At 37.5% G+C, this 27,922-nt stretch overlaps 1 protein-coding gene across 7 annotated transcripts in view; it reads right to left on the bottom strand.

Moving 5' to 3' along the window:
• NEK11 (NIMA related kinase 11) overlaps positions 1-27,922 on the bottom strand; it is an 82,901-nt gene that overhangs the window by 49,636 nt on the left and 5,343 nt on the right. For 3 of the 7 annotated variants that reach the window (XM_005481001.3, XM_026799212.2, XM_074539586.1), the window contains exons 3-6: positions 16,038-16,203; positions 10,880-10,998; positions 6,112-6,176; positions 5,518-5,644 (exon numbers count right to left, since the gene is read on the bottom strand). In XM_005481001.3, coding sequence (XP_005481058.2) covers positions 5,518-5,644; positions 6,112-6,176; positions 10,880-10,998; positions 16,038-16,203 — 477 coding nt within the window. Of the gene's footprint in view, positions 1-5,517; positions 5,645-6,111; positions 6,177-10,879; positions 10,999-16,037; positions 16,204-21,042; positions 21,142-27,922 lie in introns of those variants that run through there. The other 4 variants (XM_074539612.1, XM_074539595.1, XM_074539607.1 and 1 more) reach the window with 3 other exon arrangements.

The raw sequence follows: 27,922 nt of genomic DNA, 5'->3' as shown, positions 1-27,922 counted from the left end.
TTCTCAAGCAAGTATGTGAAAACCATTAGCAGAGCATTTTTGCTAAGAACCAGCTAAAGAACAGCTACTGAGGTAAATAAATGCTTGCCTAGGTTTTTAAAGATTTAACTGTCAAAGGCTGTCAAACAGCCTTCAAACTTACAAAATCAATAAACAGTAAGACACAGATGATAATCTGTATTTATGATGTATGTTCAGACTCTGAAACAAGATAATTACTACATGAGAAAATACTTAAAGCAAAAAGAACAACAACAACAAAAAAACCAAAACCCTATGCACACAGCATCTGAAAGCATCAAATAAAAATGGAAATCAGCCAGAGAGAAGAAAAAAAGGAAGGAAAATCCCAACCTGACAGACTGTACTGTAACTCCTTTTTGCAGAATCAATATGTTTTGGAAGCTGCTTGATTCTGGCAGCTAGAAATTGTTTAATGAGCCATTAGGAACACAGGATTTGACACATCAGGGAAGCTGATTTATTCATCTAGTTTAGTACTCTGACTACACCTGAGGTGGAGAAAGATTAAAAGAATGCCCAGGGCATTCTGCTGCAGCCACGGCTGTGAACAGGCTATCCAGGGAAAATCCCATCTGTTCCATGAAAGAAAAAAACTGGGGAAAAAAGTAAAGAAAAATGAAGGAAAAAGAAAAAAGTTTCTTTCTGCAGGATCAAAATCCTCAAAATAAAATAAATATCTCCTAAGCTGAGAAATGCTGCCCTGGGTTCCTGAACAAGGCCATTTCTTCCCAAGAGAGCTGCTGAGCTGCAAACACCCAAAGAAATAGCAGGCAAGCTTTTGGCTCAAAACTGCATTTCTCAGTTGTGTTCCTACATTTCTGCTCTAAGCACCTTGTGAGGAGCAGGAGGAAATTGCTTCCCAGTTCCCATAAGCAATCCACACGTGATCCAAACATATCATTTAATTACTTTTATAATCTTAGCCTGCATAAGTGCCAATGTTATAAAATTCTAAAATGGCCATTAAACCAGCCAGCCAGCACATTTGCTTTGACAACTCCCTATATTCACGAATGGGTTTGACAAGGTTCCCGAAGAGCACATAATTTCAGCAAAATTGTGGCATGACAAGTTCACGTTGAAGCTACTTATGCTCAATTACATCATAAAATGGAGCATCTGGACAGGCTTCAGTGTGTTCTCCCCAATCTCAACTGACAGACCTCCAACTCCTCCCTCTTAGGAGAAAATACCCTGAGGTTTTTTTGAGGTTTAAGTTTCTTACATAAATATTGTCATCCTTTTAACATCTGATCTTTGGTAAAAACATTACAATTCTTCAAAGGTTATAAGATCCAAGCTAGCTTTAAATTCAACTTTAAAAGTCAGATAATGTAAATGCACATACTACTAAGGCTTATATCTCTTTGTCTCATCATATCAGAAGGTTTTAAGAATTCATTGGCTTCAGTCTGTGAGGAATATGTCTGTGAATTTAATTTCCTCAATACTCACTGATCAGCCCTTAAATGAGAACTCCTTGTGCTGTCTTCTTGAGCCCCATCCCCTCAGCCTTCACATGGCTTCATTTTTGGATTGTTAACATTAAAGAAAAAGACAAAGTGGGGGAATAGCACAGACAAGCAAGCACAATATAATGAAAGCCTCAAGATCTGTGGTGTGGGCAGCCCAATTTATGCAAACACAACAGACAAATCCTCTGTCAAACTCTGACAGTACTTGATGGAAGACGGGGTACAATGGATCTACATGTCACTGTGACATCACTTTGTCTCTGCCACAGCACTGGAGGCACGGCATGGCAATGTTGGCCAAGCCCCAACAGCACCAGTGTCACCACAGGGGGTGAGGGCAGGAAGGGACACCAGGACAGCGGCAGAGCAGCGCCTTGGGGCCATGCTGGGCTGGGCTACCAGTGAATGGTCACAAAATTATTTGCAATTAATTTCTTTTATTTGTGTATCTATATAAATATTAGATAACTTGCAAACCTCTAAGTGACACACACAGAGACACAGCAGTGACTGAGCCCTGGCCCAGCCTGGCCTCTGGGGCTCTCCCTGTCTCGGCTCAGCTGCCGGCACCGCTCTGACTCTGCTCCATCTGCTGGAGCTACAGCGGGAAGCACCCATGGAAGCAGTGGTGGTGAGCTGCTGAACTGAGATCTGCTCCCTGAAGAAACTTCTTGTCTGGAAAGGAGGAAACTCCAGACTGTGTCATCTGCAAAGGTTTTCTCTCACGGCCCAGCCAGTCCAGGCTCAGGGATGCTGGGGAAAACATGGGAACCAACTTTAATTTGCCTCCTGTGAATTTAGATTTGACATAAAGCGTGGAATAACAAAGAACTACAGCCCTGACACTTCAACATAAAATAAAACATAAATGCTGCCACTTCTCTGAGACCAACTGCAGAACTTCCATGGGGAAAAACTGTAAAACATGAAGCTTTTTCCCATCTAATGACCTTGGGCTATAAAGGACAGTACTTCTTGCACCAGCTGCTGCACTGTGAATATTCAAGCCAGTTTTGAAAAGCCAGTCGCAGAACATTTCAGTGAACCTGAAAAGTACAGTGTCTCTTTAGAGCACATCAGTAATGCAGCAGAAATTAAGGTCTTTCCAATGAACTGAAATGAACAGTGAGAGGATCATGATAACAAGGTGAGACAGCATTAATTGTCTTTTCCAGAAGATATTTTACATTATATTGTGTTTAACATGGGAACATTGTAAGTCTGAATTTTTGGGTGCAAATTTTTGAATCCTGCTGGAGATCAGGAAGACAAGTCTAAAGAGAGAATGTCACTTCATCCACACATAAAAGACTTGGGCAAGTCTTTGAAAGTGTTCAGAGGTCAACAAACTGTGCTGTTTAACATCACTGTCAGCAACATGGACAGAGGGACTGAGTGTATCTTCAGCAAGTTTGCTGACAGCTGCGTGGTATGGTCAGCATGCTGGAAGGAAGGGCTGTCATCCAGAGGGAGCTTGGCAGACTTGAGAGGTGAGCTTGTGCCAGCCTTATGGAGTAGAAGGCAAATTGCAAGGTCCTGCACTTAGGTCACAAATACAGACTGGGCAGAGAATGGAAAAGCAAGCCTGAGGAGAAGGACTTAGAGGATGTTGCTTGAGGAAGAGCTCAACATGACTTGGCAATGTGTGCTGAGAGCTCAGAAAGCCAACCCCATCCTGGTTGGAACCAGCAGGCTGAGGAAGGAGATTCTTCCCTCTACTCCATCATTCTGAGGCCTCACATGGAGTACTGCATCCAGCTCTGGGCCCTCAAGATGAGAAGGAAGCAGACCCGTTGAGGCAAGTCCAGAGGAGGTACACAAAGATGATCTGGGGGCTGGAACACCCCTTCCATGGATTCAGGCTGAGAGAGCTGGGGTTGTTCAGCCGGGAGAAGAGAAGGCGCCAGGGAGACCTTTGAGCACCTTGCAGCACATGAAGTGATAGAGGGCCAGACAGAGACTCTTTACAAATTTGTGTAATGATAGGACAAGGGGTAGCAACTTCCAACTGAGAGAGAGTTCAAGGCGAGGCTGAATGGGGCTTTGAGCAATCTCATCTAGTGGAAGGTGTCCCTGCCCATGGCAGGGGAGTTGGAATGAGATGATCTTTAAGGGCCCTTCCAACTCAAAGCATTCTATGAGTCTTTGAGTCTTCATGAGCATCAGAACCTCCTGCACAGTGGCCCAAGGACTTAATCCCACCTGGAGCCTTCAGGGTGGGCTCTCCTGTGAGCTCAGTGCCCTCTTGTCTTCTGGCCCCTGTTAAATGGGGACAGTGGAAAAAAAATCAAATGGAATCATTATTAAAAGATTAAAAGATGAGAGTATCAATCAAACACATGAGTCCTGATCAGAAGAGTTTCCTGGCTCAGCAAAACAGGGGTTTGTGGGCTGGGGAAGTACTGAGTCAGGACACACCTCCTCCTCCTTCTTGGCTCTCACTGGCCTCACAGTGAGAGCCAAGAAGCTCCTGTTGAAGGCAGTTTCATCCTCCAGTGAGTGCTCTTGGTAATGCTTTGGAAAGATCACAGAAGGCAGAAAGTATAGCAGAAAGCTGGTAGCTACTGAGTTTGGGATGGGAGGCTTTTTTCTGTGTTTTTGTAAATTTTCAAAGTGTGATCAACACAGGATTTATAAAAGTATTGGACCAAGCTCTGATTATGCTTACTCTGTACAACTTGGATGATCCATATGGATTGACACTTCTAACCACAATGGAACTTCAACATGTATTTTACTTTCTATTTGCACTGCAATAAAATAAATTATTCCTTACAGTAGAAGAGCACAAAAGTCAGGCTTCCCTGTCTATTCATTTGAAACCTTCTCCCAACATATTTTTATTGACTACATGTATTACCTGATATTTGCTACAAATGAACAAGAGAGAATCTGACATCAAATCCATAGCAGTCAGCTACAAAGGCCATGAGATGAGATTCCTGACATATCCGTTGTGTGGACTGAATATGTCAACTGTGAAAAATGGTTGCTACCACTTTTAGATATAGATGACTCTTCTCTGCTTTTAGAATTATATCCTGCAGCCACAAGGATATTTTGAAAAGGCACAACTGAGATAAAGCTAGAGTAAATTATCAATCAATCAAACTATATTTCAGGGGCCAAATGTTTTACGAAAGAACTTTCCTGGCTTGAAATATTTATCAAAAAAATTAATCTTCTGATACACATACTTACAGGAAAAAAAAAACCAAACAATGAAACACCTCATAAAAGAAACAAAACTTCTTAAACAAATTACTATAATAAAATCTGAAAACTCAATACTTTTAACTGTAATCTTAAAACATGAGATGCTTTAGGACACACATATAAACAAGCGTAATATTTTTGCCATTCCAAAAAAATCCTTCTTCGTCTTAGAAGAATTGGAAGAGTACCTGCACACCTAGAAGTACCAAAAGTCTTTCAACAGACCTCAGCTCCCAAACTTGATCCTTTAATCATCACCTCAGAAGTCCCGATCTCAAGAATTTGTGCCATCTAAACGCGGAACTAACACTATTCTTTCTACATTTGAGCCTCTTCTAAAACAGAGCGCCTCTTTGTTTTTCTTCTAACACCACAGTAACTCTCATTTTAGCTCCACTTTCAAATACTTTCTTGCTTTTAACATGAGCTAATGTTCTTAAATTTAGTTCCTAAGAAGGTCCTTCTGCTATCCTCTCAGCCAGAGTCACTCTTTGCTCATCCATCTAAAGTTTCACAGAAAGTTGCTTCTTTCAATTCATCAATCTCAATTCAAGAAAAAAAGAGATTTCCTCCTCCCTACGAAAACCTGAACTTTGTCTACAACCATCATATATCACATCAGAGACTGGACCTGAATCTTATTCTCCTTTAAAGTCTCAGATAACCCTGAATAAAAGCCAGCTGCATGCTTCTTAACACAAAAGGCAAGGCTTCGGATTGCAACATTAGATCCCAATGCCCTGAAATAGTTTTAGTGGACATAAATGCCTAATCCAACTAACATAGCATTATGACTACTCACCAAATGTCAGATTTTGTATCATATCCCTGGTGCTTCAGTACTTCTGGACTCATGTAGTATGGTGTCCCCGTAAAAGTAGTTGCAAGATCACATGAACCCATCAAAAGACAAGAAACTCCAAAGTCTCCTAAAAATATCAGTAGAAACAATTATCTATTAATATAAACATATGTGTATACATATTTTTTTTGTTTATTGTCAGACATGATAAAGTGACTGTACATCTAGAAAACTCTGCTAGTTTTTAAAAACAATGGGAAAAACTATTTTCTGCAATTGTTCAACATAAAAACACTACAGAAGCATAATATCACAAACAATAAGGTTTTGAAGAGGCTTCACAAGGTCATCTGATTCAAACTCCTGGCTCAAAGTTAAATGAGGCTGCTCAGGTCCAGATCCAGCCAAGCTTGAAGCATTCTCAAGGCTAGAGATTTCACTGCCTCTCCTGTGTCTGACTGTCAAATATATATTTGACTACAAATCAAAATGCTATTTCAGACATGATTTTCTTTAAATCTCATTATTGACAAAATGTCTGCTGCACTGTTCTATCACATGAAAATATATCTTCAAAAAGTATGGAAATCTCACCAATTTTAAGAAGATTATCTTTCAAAAATATATTCTTGGCTTTCAAATCCCTGTGAAGTATCCGTCTGGAATAGAAAAGGAAATTCAACCTCACCCAACTGGAATCATTCAGAGCCATGTACTGAGTATTTCAGTATTTCATGTATTATGTATTTCATGAAGTTAAATACTTCAGCCCTTTTTAGAAAGGCCAGCCCACCACTGCTGGAGTCTAACCCTGCCAGTGATAACCCATGGACAATGGCACTAAGGAGCTTCACAGAGGTGCATTCACAGGCACCCCCATGCAGGGGGAGAGCCTAAGCAGGATAATAAAAATACACCTGGGGATCCCAGCTGAAGAATACAGACACAGACATAGCATGAGCTGCAGAGGCAGGGAGAAAGGCAAGTCTTCCTACCTGACCCATCTTAAGAGCATTACATCTTATTTTCTGCCAGGAGAATGAGGTGCCTCACAAGAGAATAATGGATGAGAGAAACAGCAATAAGAGCTTCTCAAAGCTAAGGGAAGATTCCTACAGAGCAAACCTATTACTTCAAAGGCAAATATATATATAGCCTAAGCTAGCAGTTCAATTTTTTTACAGTAACACTGTGGAAGATGAAAGAACTTTACAAAGACAAGATGAAAAGGAAAAGGAGCAGAACAATTAGCTTTTACAGACTTATTTTTTCATCAGAGTTTGAAAAAAAAACATTATAAGCTACACACCATGTAAGGATATACAGAATCTTCTAAATTTTTATAAGTCTACATGTATGACAGTAATTCTGCAGCCCCTTAGGAAAACAAAGTATCTCTGTGGTATACAAAACATATTCTAAATTAATTCTTGTTAATAAAGCTTCCAAAAGCATTGCTGCCTATAACCTCACCTAAACTAGAATTTATCCACTTTTGAAATTATTACTAACACACAGGATTAGTCATCAGCTCTGCTCAGGAGAAGGTTAGAATAGCACTTGGTACATACTGGCTACAGAAACTGTATTTGCTAATGCAAATACAATAGTCATTCAGCCATTTGGATCATGTAAAGAAAGAAACTGATGCTCTAAGATTTTTGAGGGCAGAAAAACCAAATATGGTACTCAATTTTTGAGCAATCCTCAACTATTATCTCAAATTTGAATTATAAAAGTCTTGGGCATTGACATAATGAAATTATTTCCAAAATTGTTTCTACATTAAGATTAGAACATATGCATTCTAGAGCACAATTTGAATAGTCAATTTTGTCCACAACTCATATTAAAATATTTTTTGCAAGAGGAGAAAAAAATATGCAATTTAATATACTCAGTTCCCAAATAGAAAAAAACCCATGAAAAATAATACTAGGCTTCATTGCTGTATGTACACAGACTGGGCATGAAAACCAAAAATTTCTATTTTATGGGGGAAGGAAAAGAGTTCTTCATGTTTCTTATAGTAAACTTTTTTCACTTCTTTTTCTTTCAATTTTTTTGTCCTGCAAGCAATACCTTTCATTACAAAAAGGTTTGCACATTGGGAAAAACAAAATTTTTATTCAATATTCCTCCACCTGTATTTATAAAATATTGTTTATAAATAATTTCTTCTCTATTTGACAACTTCTGTGAACAATACACATAGACTCATACAATACATCACTAAGGAAATTAAACTAAGGTGATATTTATCAATCTTTCATAAGTATGTATATATGTGTCTGTATATATACATACACACACACTTTTACAGAAATCTTGCTGTGTTAATTGAGATTCATAAGGACTTTCCTTACCATTCATCACACAAAGCCTTTAAAAGAATTTGCTTTCACTGAGTTAAATTATTATTGTTGCTGAGAATTGGTGGATTTCAATCTTCTTTTAATAGTTTTTCTCTGTAGAAATATAACCATAGCCTTTTTGAAACTGAAACTTTCCTGAATATACATTATTTTAATAACAGGTATATTGAAGTAAAAGAATGACCCAGAAAGATTTCAGTAGCATATTATTTGAAAAGGAGATGAAAAAAGATGTTTGAGTCACATTAGTTTGAATTATAATGTAATGCTACTCTAATCTTGCAATATATTGATGAAAATGTTATGTATTTCATTTGCATTACCAAAAATTACAAGATGCTTCTATATATTAATATGACAAAGAAATATTTGGGATTTTTTTTTCAGCTTTCCATGATGATATCTCTCACTTCAATGCAACTTATTCTGCTATGATATGTCTAAAGATAAAAAAGGTACCAGCTGAAATCTTACCTGGAAAGAATTCTTTAATACTAGAAAGAAATTAATATCAAGCCTGCACTGTAAATCCAGTTAAAGAAAGAGAGCCATGTTTTTATTGTAGGAAAAGACAGACCCATAAAGGCAACATGAATTAACTGGGCTCCAGCAAAACTTTACTTGATGCACAGTGAAGTGGTTATTGAATAGTTATTTTGGGTAGAAATTAACACTTGAGGAGACTTCTAAATCTGGGCTGTAAATATACCCATCCCTATGTTCTGTAGAGTTCCTGCTTGCTGTCTCAAAGTCACAAAGGAACAGGGCAAGCCCTGAGCAGTGGGCAGCCTCCTTGAATGAAGCTTTGCCTGCAACACAATGAGCTGCTAGTGAAGCTGAGGGAAGCTGAAGTACATCACTGCTGTGAAATCATGCACAATTAATTTCTCTACCTCTGTCTAAAGAACTCTGCAGAAGAGTAAGAGTCTCTATGTAAGTCTGTATCCTGCATTATCTGCTGTTTGCATAAAGAGTAACCTTATAAAAATCTATGTTTGTAAATTTTTCATAAAGGTTAGCAAAATTACGGGTAACACAATGGTCAGCCTTATTCAAATTGAGGTTAAATCAATCAATGGCCTCATTGCCTGATTGCTGTGGGATTCATTTTGTGCACTGACATGCAATGGGCTATGTGTGCACAGACACTACAGGATGGTTTCACGCTAAAGGTCTCCATCAAGATAACACAGCTCAGTGGTCTTATCTCTCTTTACTTCTCCATTTCTTTATATCAAAGACAGATAAGGATTAAATCTGTTTATTTCTAGATAACTTTGTTTTCAAGTTTCACATTTAAAAAAAAAATTACATTAAGTTTCTAGCATAAGAGTTTTCAAAAACCATGGAACTAAAGTTGCGAAAGAAGGATAAGTGATTGTGCAAGAAAGATAAGTGAATAGTCTATGCTTAAAGCCATAAATAATAATTTTTGCTGCTCTGGTAAAAAAAAAAACTTACATCCATAAAATCTGAGTTTTCTTAGGAATGGCATGGGGAAGGACCAACCCACAGACTGTAAACATTTTAAGCCTCTAATTCTAGGGAAAAGCTTTTTTTGCATTAGAACATAATTCACACATATATTAGAGGTTTTTTCCACGTCAGTAGAGAAGAAATCATGCAAGATTCTTCTACACAGAAACAGAGTTATTATGTTTTAGTATTTCAAATTTCTGTAGGTAGTTTTAAATTCTTTTAAGCCTAAGCTTTTCCATTTAAGCTACTGTTTGACTCTATACTAATAAGGAAAATGTTATATACATACAGCCAAATAACACAAAATACAAATAAACACATATAAATTAAAACTGTCAAGTTTTAATTATTATGCACAATGCATCTTCTAAACATGTATGTTAGAGCAAGGATTTTACCAAAAGCAGACCAAAATTTTAATAAAATTTGATAAATTGAAGTTCAAAGGAGAAAAAAAACTAAATCACACTGCTAGTTTAGTTAAACTGTCAGGATTCTTATGTCCATTTCCCTCTGTCCTTTTGGCCTGAGGTGAATGTTGAAGAGCACAGCATCCCAAGAGAGTTCTTTTTGTGTCCTCCCATCACTGGCATGGCAGCATTTCATGTACAAGGCCTAGATAAATTGGCATTTAGGAACAAAAATGCTCTTGCATCTTGGACAGCAATTCACTCTGCCCTTTTCCCTCTACAGTCTGACACAGGCAAAAAACTCATTAGGCATCCATCAGTTTAGGTCAAACACCTCCCACACACTTAACTTCAGCTCAACTCAGGAACGGTTGCTCTTGACAACAGGTGACCTCTCTACCTACTGCTTGGTTGCACCTAAAAGTCAGGCAAGAAAAATTTTCCCAATCTTTGCAAAAGATGATGCAGAAAGGGACCAGACAGGCAATAAGGGAAATCTTTCCATCACTGTAGTCAGCCAGCCTAAATCACACTGCAGGCAAGAGCTAAACTCATGGAGATGACCAGGTGGATATTCATCCATACACACTATCCCTGCTCCTACCATGTGTGATTTCCTCATATCTGTAATTTCTGAAGTTCTTCTTTGGTGTGCTGTTAAAAGTGACATCTCAAAGAATACATGTGTGTAACTCCACTGATTTTACTGGGAGTCCATCAAGCTTCTATCTATTGGATGCTTCACATTAAATACATGCAGGACAGGCTTCTTGACTCCCCTTTAAAAAGATTACTTTGTTTGAATCTTTAATCCATTTTCTTCTAAGAATATTGAACTATTTCTACTGTGCTCCATTTTCCATTTGGCTCTGACAAAAAGCGTGTCTAAATGCTGGAAGACATTTACCATTGTCCTGCTAAAAGATGTAATGCACAATGATCCTGCAGGGTAGATAGTTAATTGCACTTGAGGTATCTGACATAAATTAACAATGTTTGGTGAACAGAAATTTCATTTCTGTTTGAATACCTCCAACTAGTCAGTAAGTCCATTCACTACCCTCCCAAGCTAAATGCTCTCATATCAAATGACTGTACCTTTCATGCATGTAGTTGACTCCGAGTAACAGCTGTATAAACCAGTCTATTACTTGACTTTGAGTGAACATCTTCCCAGAATCTCTGTACTCTTGAATTTTAAAGTCTAGGTCTCCACCCTGAAAAATATCACAACATATTTGTACATTTAAAGTAAGTTTTCAAAATGCTATCTCCATCATAGTACAGGACTCTACTTCCTTAGGCCTTCAGGCATCCTATCATGTAGATCTGTAAAATCAACACATGCACGTGAATCCTGAAATCTCCCAGCTCCAAAAGCATACACAAGTGAGGATCAAAATGCTATCAACCAGTCTCACTTTGTTATTTTCTCATAATGTTACACAAGATTGCCAAAGTTTCCAACTGTTCTTCCTTCACGTCACCCAACTTGAGCAGGTGACCCCAGAAGTTTACAGGAAACACAAAGGAAAATACACCTGTTTAGTGTAATTATCTCTGTCATCTGGTTGTCTACCTTTGGAAGGGGTGGATCATGTCGTAGGAGCACTGTTTCTCTGTAAAGATTTATGATGAGGACCTATATTGACTGGCTATGACATAGACACTTGGGTAGGAAAAATAAATCTGCCCCAACTGGTCTGAATAAGTTAATAAATTTGAGAAAAGTATTTCCACTCCAGTCAAACATTACACACTAAAGTGACACTCATTTATTATGTTATAATAATCATGTCAGCATCAAAGCAACCATGTTGTTCTCCCAAGAATTAAAATACAGTCTCTTTAATTATGATTCTTTGCCCTCTTTCAAACTTTTACCAGAAGCAAAGCAGATTTAAAGCCCCAAGAATACGTAGCATGCATTATGGTGATACATCATTTAAAAAAAACAATTGATCTTGAAGTAGCATTAGGAATGGAACAATAGGACACACAGCAGGGAGTGCCAATAAACCAGAAAATATATCCAGAAAAGGACTACTTGAAAACTGTAATCCAGATACTTGGAAATACCAGTTGTACAACAACACAATGAAAGAGGATTTTGAGACTTTGAGGAAACCCATTCTTTTTGCTCAAAAAAATACAAGTGGTTGTCAGCTGATTGTTTATCCAGTTTATAAAATAAATTCATTTCATCTACAAGAATGCACACACATTAATGGTAAGCAATGTATTGAGGTAGCTAACCCCAGAGCAAAGGGACTGTGATTCTGATTACATTCTAGTGACTAATTACCTTACATCAGGACAGCTTATTAGTCATAAAGCATTATTTTTACATTATATATTCTACATAAAATCAGAAGCTTTATGTGCCATATACAAGAAACTATTTTGCCTGTGCAACTGTACCAGTACCATCATTTTCCATCATCATCCCTGTATTCCTCTGCACTGTTGACTCTCACCATTTTATGATGTCTTCAGCATTGTTTTTCTGTTCCCAACACCGCAGTGCTTCATAGTGCTGCTACAAAATAAGTAGATTCTGTCCTTGCAGATCTATATATTCGTGTGCTTCTGACACGAGTTTACAGTAATTTCTATGGATTTCTGGTTCTAAGTTACAACATTCCAAAGTGAGTGTGTTAAAACAAAGCAAATCTGTTTTGTCATCTATCAAAAATGCGTTCCCTGACAATGTCCTGCAATTTTTTTAATTGAAATGTCTGAATCATCTCATGCACTAGGGAAGGGAATATGGGTTCAGCTCTCCATCTGCCACCCTACTGCAGCCCAGAGAGAAACTCTTCTGGGAACTTGGGACTCTCAGCAGCTGCTTCCCCTTTGCAACTCCAAATGTTCAGCAGCTTCCCCCTGGTTGCTTGCAGCAGAGAAGAGGAAGGAAAGAAAAATTCTTGCTGGGTACTCCATTGCATGGCAGCCAGATGGGCTGTGGCTGAGGCTACTCATGCACCTCAAAAACAATGAGTCATTATTATAAAATAAACTGTTTCAGACAGAAGCCCCAACCCATCCAGAGCCCAGGACTGAGGGACCACTCAAACATGTGTCAGCTGGCTGCTGGCCTCAGGGGACTGTGTACTATCCAGCTGAGGAGAGATGAAGTGCAGCAGGCTCCAATCATCTTTTCTCCCTGTCCCAACGTGTCCCCTCTCACAATAACACGTTGCCATGAAAAACACAAAGAAAAATAAGTGCAGCACCTACAGAGTTATGGCAGTGAATACTCTGAAGTTGAGGGACAATTCCTGCAAAAGGTCCAAGGAGAACAAAAGCAGTTGAATAATGCACTATATGTGCCCTCACATAACTGCATAGCTGTTTATCTTCAAGCAGAGAAGAGTGACCTCAATGTCCTACAATTCATTTACCCTTGATTTTTTGCCTAAAACAGGCAAAACAAAAACACATCATATAAGATTTGCTGAAGTATTGTTGCTGTGAAACTCTGAAAAAATTTATTAACCCAATTTTGCATTTTGGAAGGTCTGTCTAACAAAGTTCATAACGAATTCAACAATTTAACAAATTAAGTACATACGGAGTTTCCAAGCTGCAGATAGAGTATCAAACACAACAGTAAATTATCTAAAACAGCTTAGCATCTAGAGCTGATAACGTGAACAGGCATTGACTGCTTTAGTTATTCCTTTTGCTCAGATTTCCTCAGCATATGTGTACTCACATCACAGCTGAGACCACAGTCAAGAGACATAAATAATTGTCTGGCGGAAAAGTACAAGGAGTTCTGCCTTATAATACATTAAAATGATGCAATTTCAAAAAGCACTTTTACTTTAAAAGTACAGTGCTTTGTGAAACCTGTATATTATTGAAGTCAAATTTGTTCTACAAAATTAAATGCAAGGTTCATTAAGGCATTTTTGTTTGAAATCAGTCTTAGCTGATAATGTTTATATTACCCATAAGATTCTGATTTGGGGAAAGTGTCTAAGAAGCTCAACAAATAAGATCAAAACAGAACAAATATACTTTTCTATATTTTTGATTTAATTGAGTTATAATAAAGGATGTCAAGCTGAGCTATGGAGACCAATGATTTTATTTCACTGGTTTTCTTTCACAGGACAAGGTACAGCACGGGGCAGCTGCACTGGAGGCTCCCTCCATGCTACTCACGCCAGAATGAACAAAGCACCGTGGCTAATGAATAAGTCACAGTCCTTTGGAGAAAACAGAGCAGAGCTCAGGGGGGTAGTTCTGTTTCCATGCCAACTTAATGTGTGCTCTTTGTTTTGAGCCTGCCCAAGAGTAGCAATTACTGCCAATCTGGTAATTATTCTATGCATGAGAAACTGAACGTACTAGACTTCCAAGCAAGGATCAGGTAGCACTACATTTTTCTCATTCTCAATTTATGGATGGTTTAAACAGGCATCTTTTAGGTCAAAACACCCAAATCCCACCACGTACAAAGGCAAGCAATAGATAAGTAAAAACAAAAGTATACCTTCTGGAAATACTCCAAATAAAATAGAAAAGAAACTTTCTAGCACTATGTGCAACTTTGCTGTGCACTGAACATCAATGAAATATATTGTAATAGCATAAATGCAATGATACCACAGAACCTGTCCTTTGGGGAAAGTTAGAAGCACATCCTATTGGCCCAGGTGTCATCCTGACCTCACCTAGCAGACTCAAAATTGAAAAGATTCAGTGCATAGCCAACGAATCCATTGTGTCTTCCTTTACCTGCCTTGCTGTAATACATTCACACCTGTTGTGACTCCCAGATCCTCAGGTATCCCTGTACCAAAACATTTTCATGCTAGGTAGTTTATATTGCCTGCATAAAAAACCTCAAAGCTCCAAGGAGTGATGCTTGTGATTACTGTGCTATATCATGCTCTTTCTTATTCACCTACAACTTTATGCCAAATGGAGAAAAAAAAAAGAGTAAAAAGTAAAAAGCAGGGATAGAGAAAAGACACTATTGTGCTGCTGAAATAGGCTTCTTTATTCCTACATGTTTAACTGATCTGGTATTGGGTCACTTTGTACTGCTATTAGAGAGAAAACTATGAGTGGATGGGAATAGCTGAAGAGTTAGAATAATCCTTCAGTCCTGAGCTCTGGATTTCCTCAAAGAGCTGACAATATTCTTAAACCCCAGCTGTCAGACATTCAAGGAATGGCACAAAAAGCTTCTGCGTGTGTTAAAATACTATGTGAACAAGTACTCAGATTGTATCACAGAACTGAACATTTCAGATTTAATTTTTAAATATCCCAGTAATAAATATGCACTTGACTATCATTAAAGAAAGCTTCCAAGGAAGAAATAAATGACAGGAATGGTACTTGTTTAATTATTCCCATGAAAGCTAAATTCTTGAAGAAGTGTGATTAGTTAAGTCAAATCTGATTTGTGTGCAGGTAACCTAGCAGTCTAAGTTCATTATCTTCCAAAGCTTTTTCAGCATGTCTAGCAAAGCATAACTGAAGAGATTGCTTCACAGTTTCATAAAAAAGATCACTTTATGTATGACAGATTTTTTTTTTAATTTATATTTAATACCAAGTGGGAGCTTGTTTTATATAAACTACTAAAAAACTGGCTTAAATATGCTTAAATTCTTATTTGAAAGCTTTAAGACAGATCCCAGCAAAATGTTCTTAAACCAAATGCTGCAGTCAAAAAATTAATGGGAACTATACTGTAGAAAATCCTGCTTTAATATTTGTTGTATCCACTATACTCCGGTCTTTGACTCCCACTGTTTTTCATTTTATAAAACCAACGTTGCCAAACTCATCATCCATGTGATCAAGCTTAAGCTTCTTGTAATCACCTCCAAATTACAAGTGAATTTTCCCTTCCTCATTTGTACCAGATTTTATTTCATGCCCCCACGCCCACAATTTCCTTCCCTCTCATCGATCAACACAAGCAGTACAACCCTTCTGAGTTCTCCACAGATCTGGCAGTGTGTCTGCATTTAAGCCTTTCTTGTAGCCCTTGTAAGACCAAAAGAACTTGCACTTAAAATTAGCTATTTCTTCTTCTGTGCTTTATTTGTCTATGAGTCTCACATGAGCAGGTAACATTCCTTATCTGAAAGGAACACACCTAACAAGGAGCAGATGACATCATAAGCAAGAAATAAAGACTAAAATTCAAACTAAAACATTTCATAAAATGGCATCTTAGAAGACCCTATTTTAATACACACATGCTTTCAAATTTCTTCAGTCTCACCTCACAATACTCAGTGATAATGCAGAAACTATCTCGCTCCACAAAGCTTGCATAAAATTTGACAATGGCTGGATGGTCTAATTTGGAGAGTAGTTGTGCTTCCAGATTTGCTTCAACTGTTTCATTAGGCTTTAGGTTTCCAACAGAGATTTCCTTTAGGACCTTTCTGGATGAGAAAAAGAAAAAAGGAGGAAATCTTTATATTAATAAAACAAAAAATATATAAAAATATGTAACATCCAAAATCCCATCAAAATTTCCTTAAATTTAAACTAGTAACATTGACCAACTATTGGCAACAAGAAATCATGAGGCAAATATGGGTAAAGAATGGGAATGCATTAAAAAATCAAACAAATATGCTAGTCACCACATAGATTAAGCAACATATTAAAAATACTGTTTTGAAATAGTTCTCCCACTAATTACCTACTGCACTATTTTCTTAAGAACATGTTTTCAGTGCTATGGATTACTGCATAATAACAAACATAAACAAAAATTAAATCTAAGTGATTTCAAACCCACTCAGAGCATATGGCCAAGATTCATATATGAAATAAGGAGTAGCAAAAAACTGCATTTGCAGCTTCTGTCCAAGTTTCTCCATGGAGGCATGAGAAAAATTGCAGAGAGTAATATTTCTGTGGCTGTTTTTCCAGTGATAAACTCAGGCTTGTGTCCATTTTTTTTTTTCTAAAGATCAGCCTGTCCCTCACCTGAGCACATAAGTGAAAAATACAAATCTAGATTTGGGGCTGGAATCTAATTATACTGTTTGAATGATTTCTAATTCTTTAGTATTTAAAGTTTGTTTAGGAAGATCCTAAAACCCATGGAAAATGCTGGGCAAATATAGGGATTTTTAATATTCTCCAATCTTAACACATGAATGTGCCATAGGAGAATTTGCAGTTCTATACAGAAGCTGGAATAGGGCTGTTTACTGTTAATTTGACCTGGAAAAATATTAGGAAAAATATAGTAAAGGGCACATTTTGACAAGATTTTCCTGACAAGATGTTAAAAAAGACAATACAACACATTCCATTTCCATTTACTTTACCAGTTAATGAAGAATAGAGGATGGGTCTTCTCTGAAGGAGATATTGAAGACTACTAGAGAACGTAATGTTTCTTTACTGAAGCAAAGTGGTGAATTTCCCCAAACTTTTGAATACATGAAAGGCAACTTTCAGACTCAGGAAGAGTAGCTTCCACAGCGCTTTTAGTAATTTCCCCATTCAATAGAGCATGGTTGTAAATTTACAGTAGTTAAACATGACAGTAATAAAACTACAATAATTCATCTTATCTAAGGGGGAAGAAAATAAAAGCGGTGTTTCTTCGCAAGAAAATTTTTTCCTAAGTCTGAACAATCAGTTTCTGACTAGCAATGTTTGAATTTTCACATAAACTTGCCTAATCCCCATCAGGAATTGCGATGAAAAAACACGCCCTTTGATCTGTTTCCATCTTTCCATCTTCTCTGCAGACAAGCTTCACGGAACACAGACAGGCAATACCTACTGCAATCTCCTCATCTTCAGCTGACGTGGGCCTTTACCCCTTCCTTCATAAAAATCATGTCACAGAACTGACAAACAGGATGAGTCCTTGTTAAAGACCACTTAATACAAGTTTCTTGCATACCCAAGACAGCAATAAAAGCCTGATGTGTTGATGTGTACAGAAAGCTTGTCATCTTAGTCACTCAGTGATCTTAAAGCTGTCATCAGCTGTCACACAAGATGACAGGTGTTTTTCTTATTTAAATTAATTCCCAGACGAAGAAATCAAGAAAACATACTTCCTGTAAATAAGGTATTGGTTCTCTGCAGCACAATTCTAATTCATACCCACAGCTGGAAGGCATGTGCTTCTAGAAAGAAAACTTTTGGATGCAATCGAGATTAGGCATATCTGCATGCCTCTGGTATATGTGTGTACAGTGTCTATATGTAGAGAAGGTTTGATTTTACTGCATTAAATATGAAGAAACTAACTAGACTACATACTTTCTGCAAAGATTTTTATAATATTTCAGTAAATACACTTAAAAATTTAAGATGTATGCTTAAAAAACTCCGTGTTCATTAGGTGTTGACAAAGAAGCTATGTCAGACTCAGAAGCCTCACAGAGAAAATGGAGAAGCCTCCAGATCTAAAGTGGCTCTTTTCTATTATCTCCAAAAGAAAAACAAGGAAAATAGAAGTCTGCTGCCAGAAGCTCATCTATATAAACTAACTATACTTTTTAATACATAAAACACCTAAAGAGTGCTTAAATTCACTCTACCCCATTTCAGTATTTACACAAGTAAATTCTACCTGAACAGGCACTAAAATGGGCACGTTCTGTTCTTTATATGGCTCCTAAGATAACTCAAATTTGGCACCCCTGCGATGTCAAATAGGCTGACAGATCCACAAATAAAAGCTTAGTAATAATGAGAAAACAACAAACCTTTCTTAGCTAAACCATCCTGACTGCATCTCCTCTCTACCAATAATATCCATCTCTACATTCTGAAGGAGACAAAACATTTCTGTTTCTATGATCCAAACTGCATTTTTATAGTTGGCTAATAATAAAGAGTGAGCCATCATTGCTCATAATTCAGACATGGTATTTGCAGATTAACTGCTGAAAATGTGCCTGCATTGTGTTACTTCACTATTTTTTCTATACTGTTTGAAGTATTTTGAACAAACCTTTTGAAACACGTTACACAAGCATTTCTTTTGGATTTTGGGAATAATACACTCTCGTGTTCAGATTTTATTAAGACTCCATCTGGAGTATACAGAGCTGTCCGGTTTATCTTCCCCCGAAAGGTTGTGGTGGTTCGTGGCCCGCCCAGGGACGCCAAGTGCCGGTTTATCTCGGCTGTTTGAGGGGCCTGAAAGGCCCGGGGTGGCCTTGGGGCACCCGCGTGTTGAAGGACGAGAAGAGGCTTCAGTTCTTCTTTCTGGTTTTATGTTTATTAATTGTTTATCTAAAAGATGTTCTTTCAGCCCAACAGAGATCCGCACAGCAGTCAGCCATGGGCACACTCTGTCTTGCCCTCCGGGCAGCCACGTATCTTTATACCCTTTGCTACGTATACAATATTTATCATTTTTCCCCAATACCATCTATTGTTATAACTCGGTGTACTCTTAGTAATAACCAATAGAAAGGTGCCACCGTGGCCAAAGAAGATGGAGGAGAGGAGGAAGAAGGAGGAGGACAGGACACACCCCAATTCCTCCATCTTACTCCTCTAAACCCCCCTGTACATAAATCCTAAACCTTGTGTCTCACTCTCTAATTAACTAATCCCTTCACCATTCACCCGGTGAAGCCCTCATCCTTGTCGTCTCCTGTGTAGGGATAAAGTCCAGCTACCAGACACTTCTGGCAACATTCCAGGACTCCCGAGACCCCCAAGCTGGTCTCGGAGGCTCAGATCTCAGGACTGAGATCTTGAGATCCGACACAGAGCCACCTGAAAGTCAAGTTTTTTCAAAATATCTGCCCTTATATCTTCTGCCACTTTGGGTCAAGTATTAAGCAGGATTTAAAAGGTTTAAAGATGTTTGCATGAACTCAGATTCATCACATGAACAAAGAAAATGGAGATCTAGGTGGCATACACAGAAAACCAGGTAAAGCCACAAAAATGTGGATATCCTGCAAATACAATACTTAACTACCCCTTTTGATGGAATGCTAAATGAGATATGCTAATTTAATTGTAATATTATTATAGATTTCACTTAGTGTAGAATACAACACATAAGCAGATCACAGCATTGTTTAGGTTGGAAATGACCTTTAAGATCATTGAGTCCAACCACAAACCTCACACTGTCAAGTCCACCACTAGACCATGTATCTAAAGACAAGATAAAATGTCAATGAACACACAATTAGAAAACTTTATTACAGAAGGGTTAGCAGATATCTTAAATGCAGAACGACATCCTTAAGATTTTAACTGTGTGGAAAAAGCCTTATAATTCAATCAATAATGGAAACACACTTTATCTCAAACTGACCACAACTAAAAGAGCCTTGTTATGAAAGCATCCATATCTGAAGAGGAACCACATCCAACTGTCACCATGTACATTCACCCTGGAGGAAGCTGGGTCTGGTACAGGTAACAACATCCTTCCCTTCAGGGTGGGAAAATAACAGGAGAGATGAGCCCACTGTCACAACCCAAAACACAGAAAGCAATGTCCCAGCCTCTGCAGTGCCCATGCCTCAACAGGCCCACACTCCTTCCCCAGGAACGCCTTCTGATTTTCATCAGCAAAACCTTGCTGGCTTGCATTGTTACACTTTGAAAAGCAGCCAAACACTGGATCTGAAAGTGCAATAATGGGGAGCAAGTGAGGAAAAAAAAAATCAAATCAAAATCTAATCTAATCTAAAAATCTAATCTCTCTAAAGAGAGCGAGACTTAGAGCAAGAGGAAAAACAAACATGAAGGTGGAACCCTCCAGGATTCAGGCACGGAGTGGGAATCCCTTTTTGAGCTATACTAGTGACTGACAATACACCACAGCAGTGTTTATCTCAGTCTATTTCCACTGATCTTTTACAACCCATCTGGTATTTGTTTACATCAGTGACATACTTTATTATTATATAATTTGGTTTATTGGATCAGATGCCATTCTTAAAAGGCAATGTTTCTCAAAATGTACTTTGTTTATTGAGTAAACTGCAATATGAATTATTGCCTATGTAAATTTGCTTGCTGAGAAGGAAGCAAAAGAAATATAATTCTTCTAATTTCAAGAATAAATAGGTCTGATAAAATAACAGAAAAATATGTGATCTAGGAATATATGATCAAAAGTTGAAGCTTTTAATTAAACAGCTTCATTTTACAAAGGCAATTTTTCAGTTAACTGCAGTTAATTACAATTTTATTTAGGTTTTGAGTTGCCACTATGGAGAATTGCAACATAACCCATAACTGTGTGTTCTGTTTCTCTCTGTGCTGACCTTTGCAGGACTGCCACTTCACCCTGGTAACTCCTCAGTACAAGGACCAGGTGCAATTCAGTAAAAATGCATCACCTCTTACTGGATCTGTAACTGGATCTGAAATTGGTCACAAACAAAGAAATTAAAGGAGTGCCTGTCTAATTAATGATGCCTTCTATTCTACTTATCAAATGGCAAACAGAGAAGGTACAGCTCTGCAAATGGGAACCAAAATAAAGAAGAGGAGACAACCTTCATGCAGAAAGTTTGCATTAAGCTTCCACACTATTAAAACTGTAAGGGAAATATGGTAACAAAGGCACCACATGCCTATAGACAGAGCAAAGTCACCCACCATTACTACTACTACTTTTCTGCAGTTGACAACTTAGCAACAGCAATTCAAATGGTCATTCTTTACATTTTATCCGTCATATTTGGAACACCAGTGTCTGTGTGGCCAGATAATTTAGAGATATGCCTCTATCTGTTAGAGAAAGAGGAAGCTGGTGAAACCATGAAATACAATAAGCCAGCATACACTAATCAGTACTATCTAGAAGAATTCTTAGCTTTAGCTAAGGAAAGAAACACAGTAAATGAAGAGTATTTGACTTCTCTGGGAAAATCAAGAGGATTACCACACTTCCAGTGAAAATCAAACAAGTGCTGTTTGGTATTCCTCTTTACATATACATACTTACTATCCAAAGCATCTCAGACCCAAACATTACTAGAGAACTTCTAAAATTGAATTGAAACTTGGGCTTCCCATGCCCACTGTGGATTTATTAGTCAAGCCATAACTCCTTTTCAATACCAAGTATTGCTGCATAGCTTCTTCAATCAAATGCTGCACTTCTCTTGTCATCCCCCTGGACATTACTGACTTCCTAGTTATGCCAGAGGAGCCAGCAGCAACTCGTTTTCTCTGTTCCCCAAAACATCCTATTCACTGTTCATGAACATTCACAGACACTGAGAACTAATCCTCGAGTTAACCACTATGGATTCAATCACTATATGAGCACTGTAATATCTGCAGATGGATTAAATATAATTTCATTTTCTGAATAAGCACTTTAACTAATTTAACCTTGCTTTAATATCTTTGAATGGCAATGAGATTTCTTAAATTTGCAAGTGAAATGGATGATTCACTCTCCATTTCCATCAGCAAGTCACAATTACAGCATTTACAAATATTTTTCAAGATGCCAAATTTTCAAATGCTCTAACATATGCACTAACACTGAACAGGCCAACTCATGATGAAAACAGTTTATGCTTATTTGAAAATTAACGATTCCTAATTAGTATCCCAAAAAATGTTGAATATATTTTCTAGAAAGAGAATACTGTTGAAATAAGTTAGCCTCAAGGAATAAAGTTTCTATCATTTTCTTCTGCACTGAGGAAAGTAATTTATACAAAGGGGCATAACTTAAATTATTTTTGGTCAACCATATGTGCTAATTTTGGAAAAAAAACCAGTAATTAAAAGGCAAAGCAGAGCAACTGTATTATCTTCCATAGAACCAAACAAGTGATTAAATTGAATTATTTATTTAGATATAAAAATGCATTTATTGTGAATAATTCTTTGGGATACTTTGGGTAGCCATCTACATTGATTTAAAAAGGCAGAATAAAAGTAGGCATCGATTAATAAAGGATGAATTTTTCTCTAAAGCCATATTTTTGAAATTAGAACATTTTCTTAGAGAGAAATGGAAAAATAAAATGTAAATACATTTATAGTCCATTCATATGTTTCAGCTCTAAATCAAATACTAATAGACTGTGATTAAATAGAAGAAATTTGTGTCTTAACAGAAAAATTACTAAAAATGACGATGAAATATTGACTAATACCTGTTAATGCACTTCTATTTAGCGAAACTTTAGGGTTATATGTTGCATTATCCCCCTCTACTGTTCAGCCTACCTTTTTCCTACAGCTCAGTCTTGCTTAAGAATGCAAGTAAACATCATGCTGTCCCTAACCTAAATGGGATTTTTCAGAAATACAGCAAGGACTAAATAATTGGTTTATTTGCTGTATCTTGAAAAACTTAAATTGCACAACAAATCTTCTAAACCAGTATTGTGATTTCATTACACAGACAATATACTTTACAATTAACTGCTCTCTGCTAATTAACAGTTGCTTTCAAACAAGAGGAGACACCATCACAGAACTCAACACTGAATGCAGAATTTTGTCTTCAAGCTTTTTAATATGATTAAACATCTCATAATTGCCATGTTATAACTCTTCACCTGGGCAGAACATCTGCCAAAAAAGAATTTTCCTGCTGTAAGAACTAATTTGAATTTTTAAATTTGTTTCAATCAGAAATTTTGAAGAAAGATCCTCATATCATGATCTATATTCATCAGTTCACAGAAAACAGACTATTTTGAACAAGAGGAGTTCTGAAGGGAAACCAGATATACGAAAAATGCTATAAGAATGCGTTCCACATAACTTCAACTAAAACACTTGTTAATGCAAAATTTAACTGGTTCCCTTCTGAATTTAAATATATTTGTAAGCAGAATTATGTTCCTTTCACTGTTGCAAGGATATTTATGTCAACAGTATTGTCCTTCCAGAGGAACTAATTCCCAAAAGTAATTTAAACAGTAATTGCTGCAACTTTAATGAGAAAATTCACTCTCCCTACGTGACTCTTTCCATCAGGCATCTCCTTCAATGTTTATTTTTTATATGCATTCAAGTATCTATAGTACCAAAAAAAAAAAAGAGAGGACTGTAGAAAAAGATAAAAGCATGGTTTATAGATTTACAAAAGCACATTACTAGACAGTCTACAATCAAAGGCAAAGGGAATCAAGCAATGCTGAGGAAATTAATTGCATATGACATCCATTGTTAGATAAAAATCTTTTAATACTTTTAAGCCCTTCTGAATATGATACTCTGGTCTTAACAGCCAGTGAATCACATGCAATTCAAAACTTAAGCAACTACCCAGCAACATTAAAAAGTTTTAGAACACTTGAAGGGCACACTGTGGATGTAAGCAAAACAATGAACTAGGAATTACAGTTACTAGTAAGTCACATAAGCACAGCAACAAAACAGAAAAAAAAATAGGGAAAAGTACAGAGACTGTCCAGCAAATCCAGAATTTATTCCACTCACTGCAGCAGTTTTATCATTACAATGTACTGAATGCAACAAAAAACTGGAGACTCATTCTGCATGGAAGAATTTCAAACCACCCTGGTGCAGGCTTGAGAGGAAACACCTTGCCAACAAGGATAGCCTGTAAGAAGATACAGTAGATAGGCACATTCAAATATTTCAAACACCTACAGTATCTTTGAGGCAGGTGGCCACAGCTCAACCTAAATAATAATACTGCACCTCTCCCCATTTTCTTACTAAAACTAGCTTACAAATGCATGAAAATTAGTTTCAGCAAATGAATGAGACAGAAGCGATCTCAAGGCATTTGCTTAATTACAAAATCATTAAATTCTGACTCTGCCATGCACCTCAAAGAAAGGTAATTTACCAATAATGCCTTAAGCACAGCTCTCCACCCAATGTTGAAAACGTTACTTGTAAACAATTCTCAAACCAATGAACTCATCCACCAGCTCTGCTCACTGCCTGCACATCAGACCAGAAGGTGGTGAGTGCTGCAGCACTGAGCTCCTGGGAGCTCGGCTCTGTGGGGGACAAGATCCATTGTAAACTCAAGCAGTATTTCCCTCAAGGCACATTGCCTCCCACTTATATATGTTAAAGATCTAGTTAGAATCCTCCCCAGTCAAATGGACAAGTACCACCAAAAAAGAAAAAGTAGGGTACTTACTGCTGCAGTAAGGTAGAAAATTCATAAAGGCTTCATAAAATCAAGCCTGCCCTCCTGGAATTAGTAGCTGGCCTTGTCAAAGCTAGCATTTTGCAAGTTCCCATGTGAAAGCAACCCTGTTGTGAGCAATTCATTAACATAACAAGCTATTCCTGGGTAAAAAACAACTTGCACCTGCATAAACTGATTTTGCACCATTACACAGAAAAATGAAAACTATCTTTCACAAACAACTTCCCTGCACGTATACACTGAGAGTTTGAGTTACCAATCAATACAGAAAAACAAATTGTTACTAACAAATAAAATAATTGGCAAGAAAACTTCTAAACAATTAGAGCCCCACACAGGGTCTGTAAAACCCTATAAAAAGGAGTTATATGAATGAAGAATGGTGTTTTTCCACCATGAAGAAAATGGAGTCCTGTGTGATTTATTCCCATACTTAGTCTAAAAAAGGTTACTAACAGGAAAGCATGAGAGCATCAGCTGCCCTTCCACAGCTTCAGCAAGGAAATTACTCGGACACTCAGCTCCAGGCCTTGACTGCTGTAACACTGCTCACAGAATATCAAAGTCATGCTTGGCCACTCAAGTGGAAAGCTCATGAAGGCTCACTTCTCAAGGCTAAATCCACAAGGTCAATGCTTTTATGGTCTCTTATTTGGGCCAAGCATGACTGTACCCCATCAGCAGGCATGGCACAGCAGCTGAGCCTTACATGAAAAAGCACAGGTATACATGACAGAACCAAGCACTTTTCACTAAGAAAAGCTTATTTAAAAATAAACCACAATCAGGAAGGTCCAACAGCAAATGTTATCTTTGATCCGTTTTCAAGAGGATTGTGAATATTCTTTCACAAATCCAAAGTGCCCTAATAAATTCCAGTTTTACTTTCTGGGGTTTTTTTATTAAACAAACGAGAAGAATAAAGGAAAGCAGTGTAATTAGATGAATATGCACACAACAAATGGCAGGGAGTAATTTGTTTGTTTTAATCAATTCAGCATCAAATGACCATTCCATTGGAATACCTTCAGAGAAGCAAACAGGCAGCAAACACAGAGATTTGATAACACAGCAATCTGCTGACTATCACTTGGATATTCATAAGGAACAAATCGCTCCCACCTTTAGATTTTATATCATTTGTTATAAGAAGTCATAAATAATTGAAAGTCACATGATAAATTATTCAGCTAAGCCCACAGTTTCCAAGGAATCCTAGCATGAGTCTGGATTAAAGCTATAATGCAAATCAGATGCAGAATTTGAGCTGACACCCCACAGTTTCCACACAGTGGAGCAGTCCAGGGAGTTTGGCTCTTGTCAGCATGTCCCTTCCACCACAGGGACACGTAAATACCTTGTGAATATTTATGAACTAGCAGCCCCTATTGCCTGCTGTGTGCTTCAGCTGCTTGCCCATACTTGGTTATGAATCAGTGGCACTTAACCCAGAGCTTCCCTCGGCATAATTGATCAGGACATTCATTTCCTTTAAGTGAAGGCGCTGTCCTTCAAGGCTAGTGCTGAACTTATCTCTGCTGCAAACCATTTTGTCTTTAACCATAATTACCTGTTTTCATTAACAGAGAAAATATTCAGGGGGACTAGCATAGAAGTGACTGCAGGAATATTACTTAGATGCAAAAATGCTGCTACAATCCTGCTACTTTCTTTATAACCTAACCAAGTTATCTGCTTTGGTTAGATCTAGAGCCATACTGTCCAGGAACAAATAAATATCAAATAATCCACAAACTAAGACATCCTGTCTAAACTGGAACTAAGAAGCTTGCTTTGTACAGATGTGTCTCTTGTGCTTAACTGACTTTAGGGTCTAAGATATGAATTCTGATCTAGTTGCTTCCAAAAGAAGGGGAGAAATTGATAATCTCTCTCCTGTATAGATTGTTCAGTACATGAGAGACTTTGGTCATAGTGAAGAACCTCCCAGGTTCTGACCTCTCCATGAGGGCATTCTTTTTGTTATCTACTCTGCTGCTTTCACATAAATTGCAGGGACTTGCATCTGAGATATTTAACCCCCTGTCATACTCAATGAGAATCATACAACAGGAACAAAAGTTCTTCCACCAGAAAATAAAATTTACCAAAAAAACAAACAATCAAAAAAAACAACCAACAACAAACAAAAAACTAAGCAAAAAACCAACCAACCAAAAAAAACCAGATAGGAACTTAAAGCTACAGGCAAGGAATGTGTCATAGAATGCAACACTTAAGAGGGACTTGTAGTAAGGGATCTACATATGGCACTATACTTGTGGTACTTCATAACTTATTGTTTATAGATTAGACAAGTCAACCATATCAAACTGATCTAGTATGGCCTGAGGAAGGCAATAATCCTCATCCCATCCATACAAAGAACTGGAGAGAAGCATGAAGATGGCATGTACTTCTTAGAAAGGCAGGCAATGCTGGCCTGAGCAGCCCTGAAAATCTTATGTGAAATAAATCTGTTCGTTTGGGGTATGCCCCAAATAATCAACTCTCTCTTCTTCCCAGCTGAAGCAACTCTGTGCATAACACTTCACTCACCACAGATATGATCCTTGAGAGGTAACAAAATAGAAGGCACAACTTAAAACTGTTCCTAGAATCATGCAGAAGCTTTGCTGAGCATACTTGAAATCAGACAATAATCACTGTTAGTCTCTGCATTAACTCATCCTGTAGACTGTGACTAATGGAAAATCAAGAAAGATATCCCTGAACAGCTCCTGTAGCAATATGTCACTTTTATTCAGAGTTAGTACTCCTATGATTTATTCCTATATTTTTTCAGAGTGCTTTGGACTATTGTAGTTTTCAGGAAATTATCTGTGGCTGAATTTACACTGTATATAACATTCATCTCAGCACATTCTAGATCATCTCTGAAACAATAAAAATAAAATTCTAATTCTGCAGAAATCACAGTTCTGTTGTTTGTGGGTTTATTTCTATCAAAGTGCCTTCAGAGCTGTATTAAGATCATTCTTTTTAACCACATAGATTTTCATTCAAAAATATCT

This window comes from Zonotrichia albicollis, chromosome 1 (genome assembly GCF_047830755.1).
Source record: "Zonotrichia albicollis isolate bZonAlb1 chromosome 1, bZonAlb1.hap1, whole genome shotgun sequence".
NCBI classification, from domain to species: domain Eukaryota; kingdom Metazoa; phylum Chordata; class Aves; order Passeriformes; family Passerellidae; genus Zonotrichia; species Zonotrichia albicollis.
The sequence above is the reverse complement of the archived record's forward strand: the minus strand, read 5'-3'. Positions and strand labels throughout refer to the sequence as shown.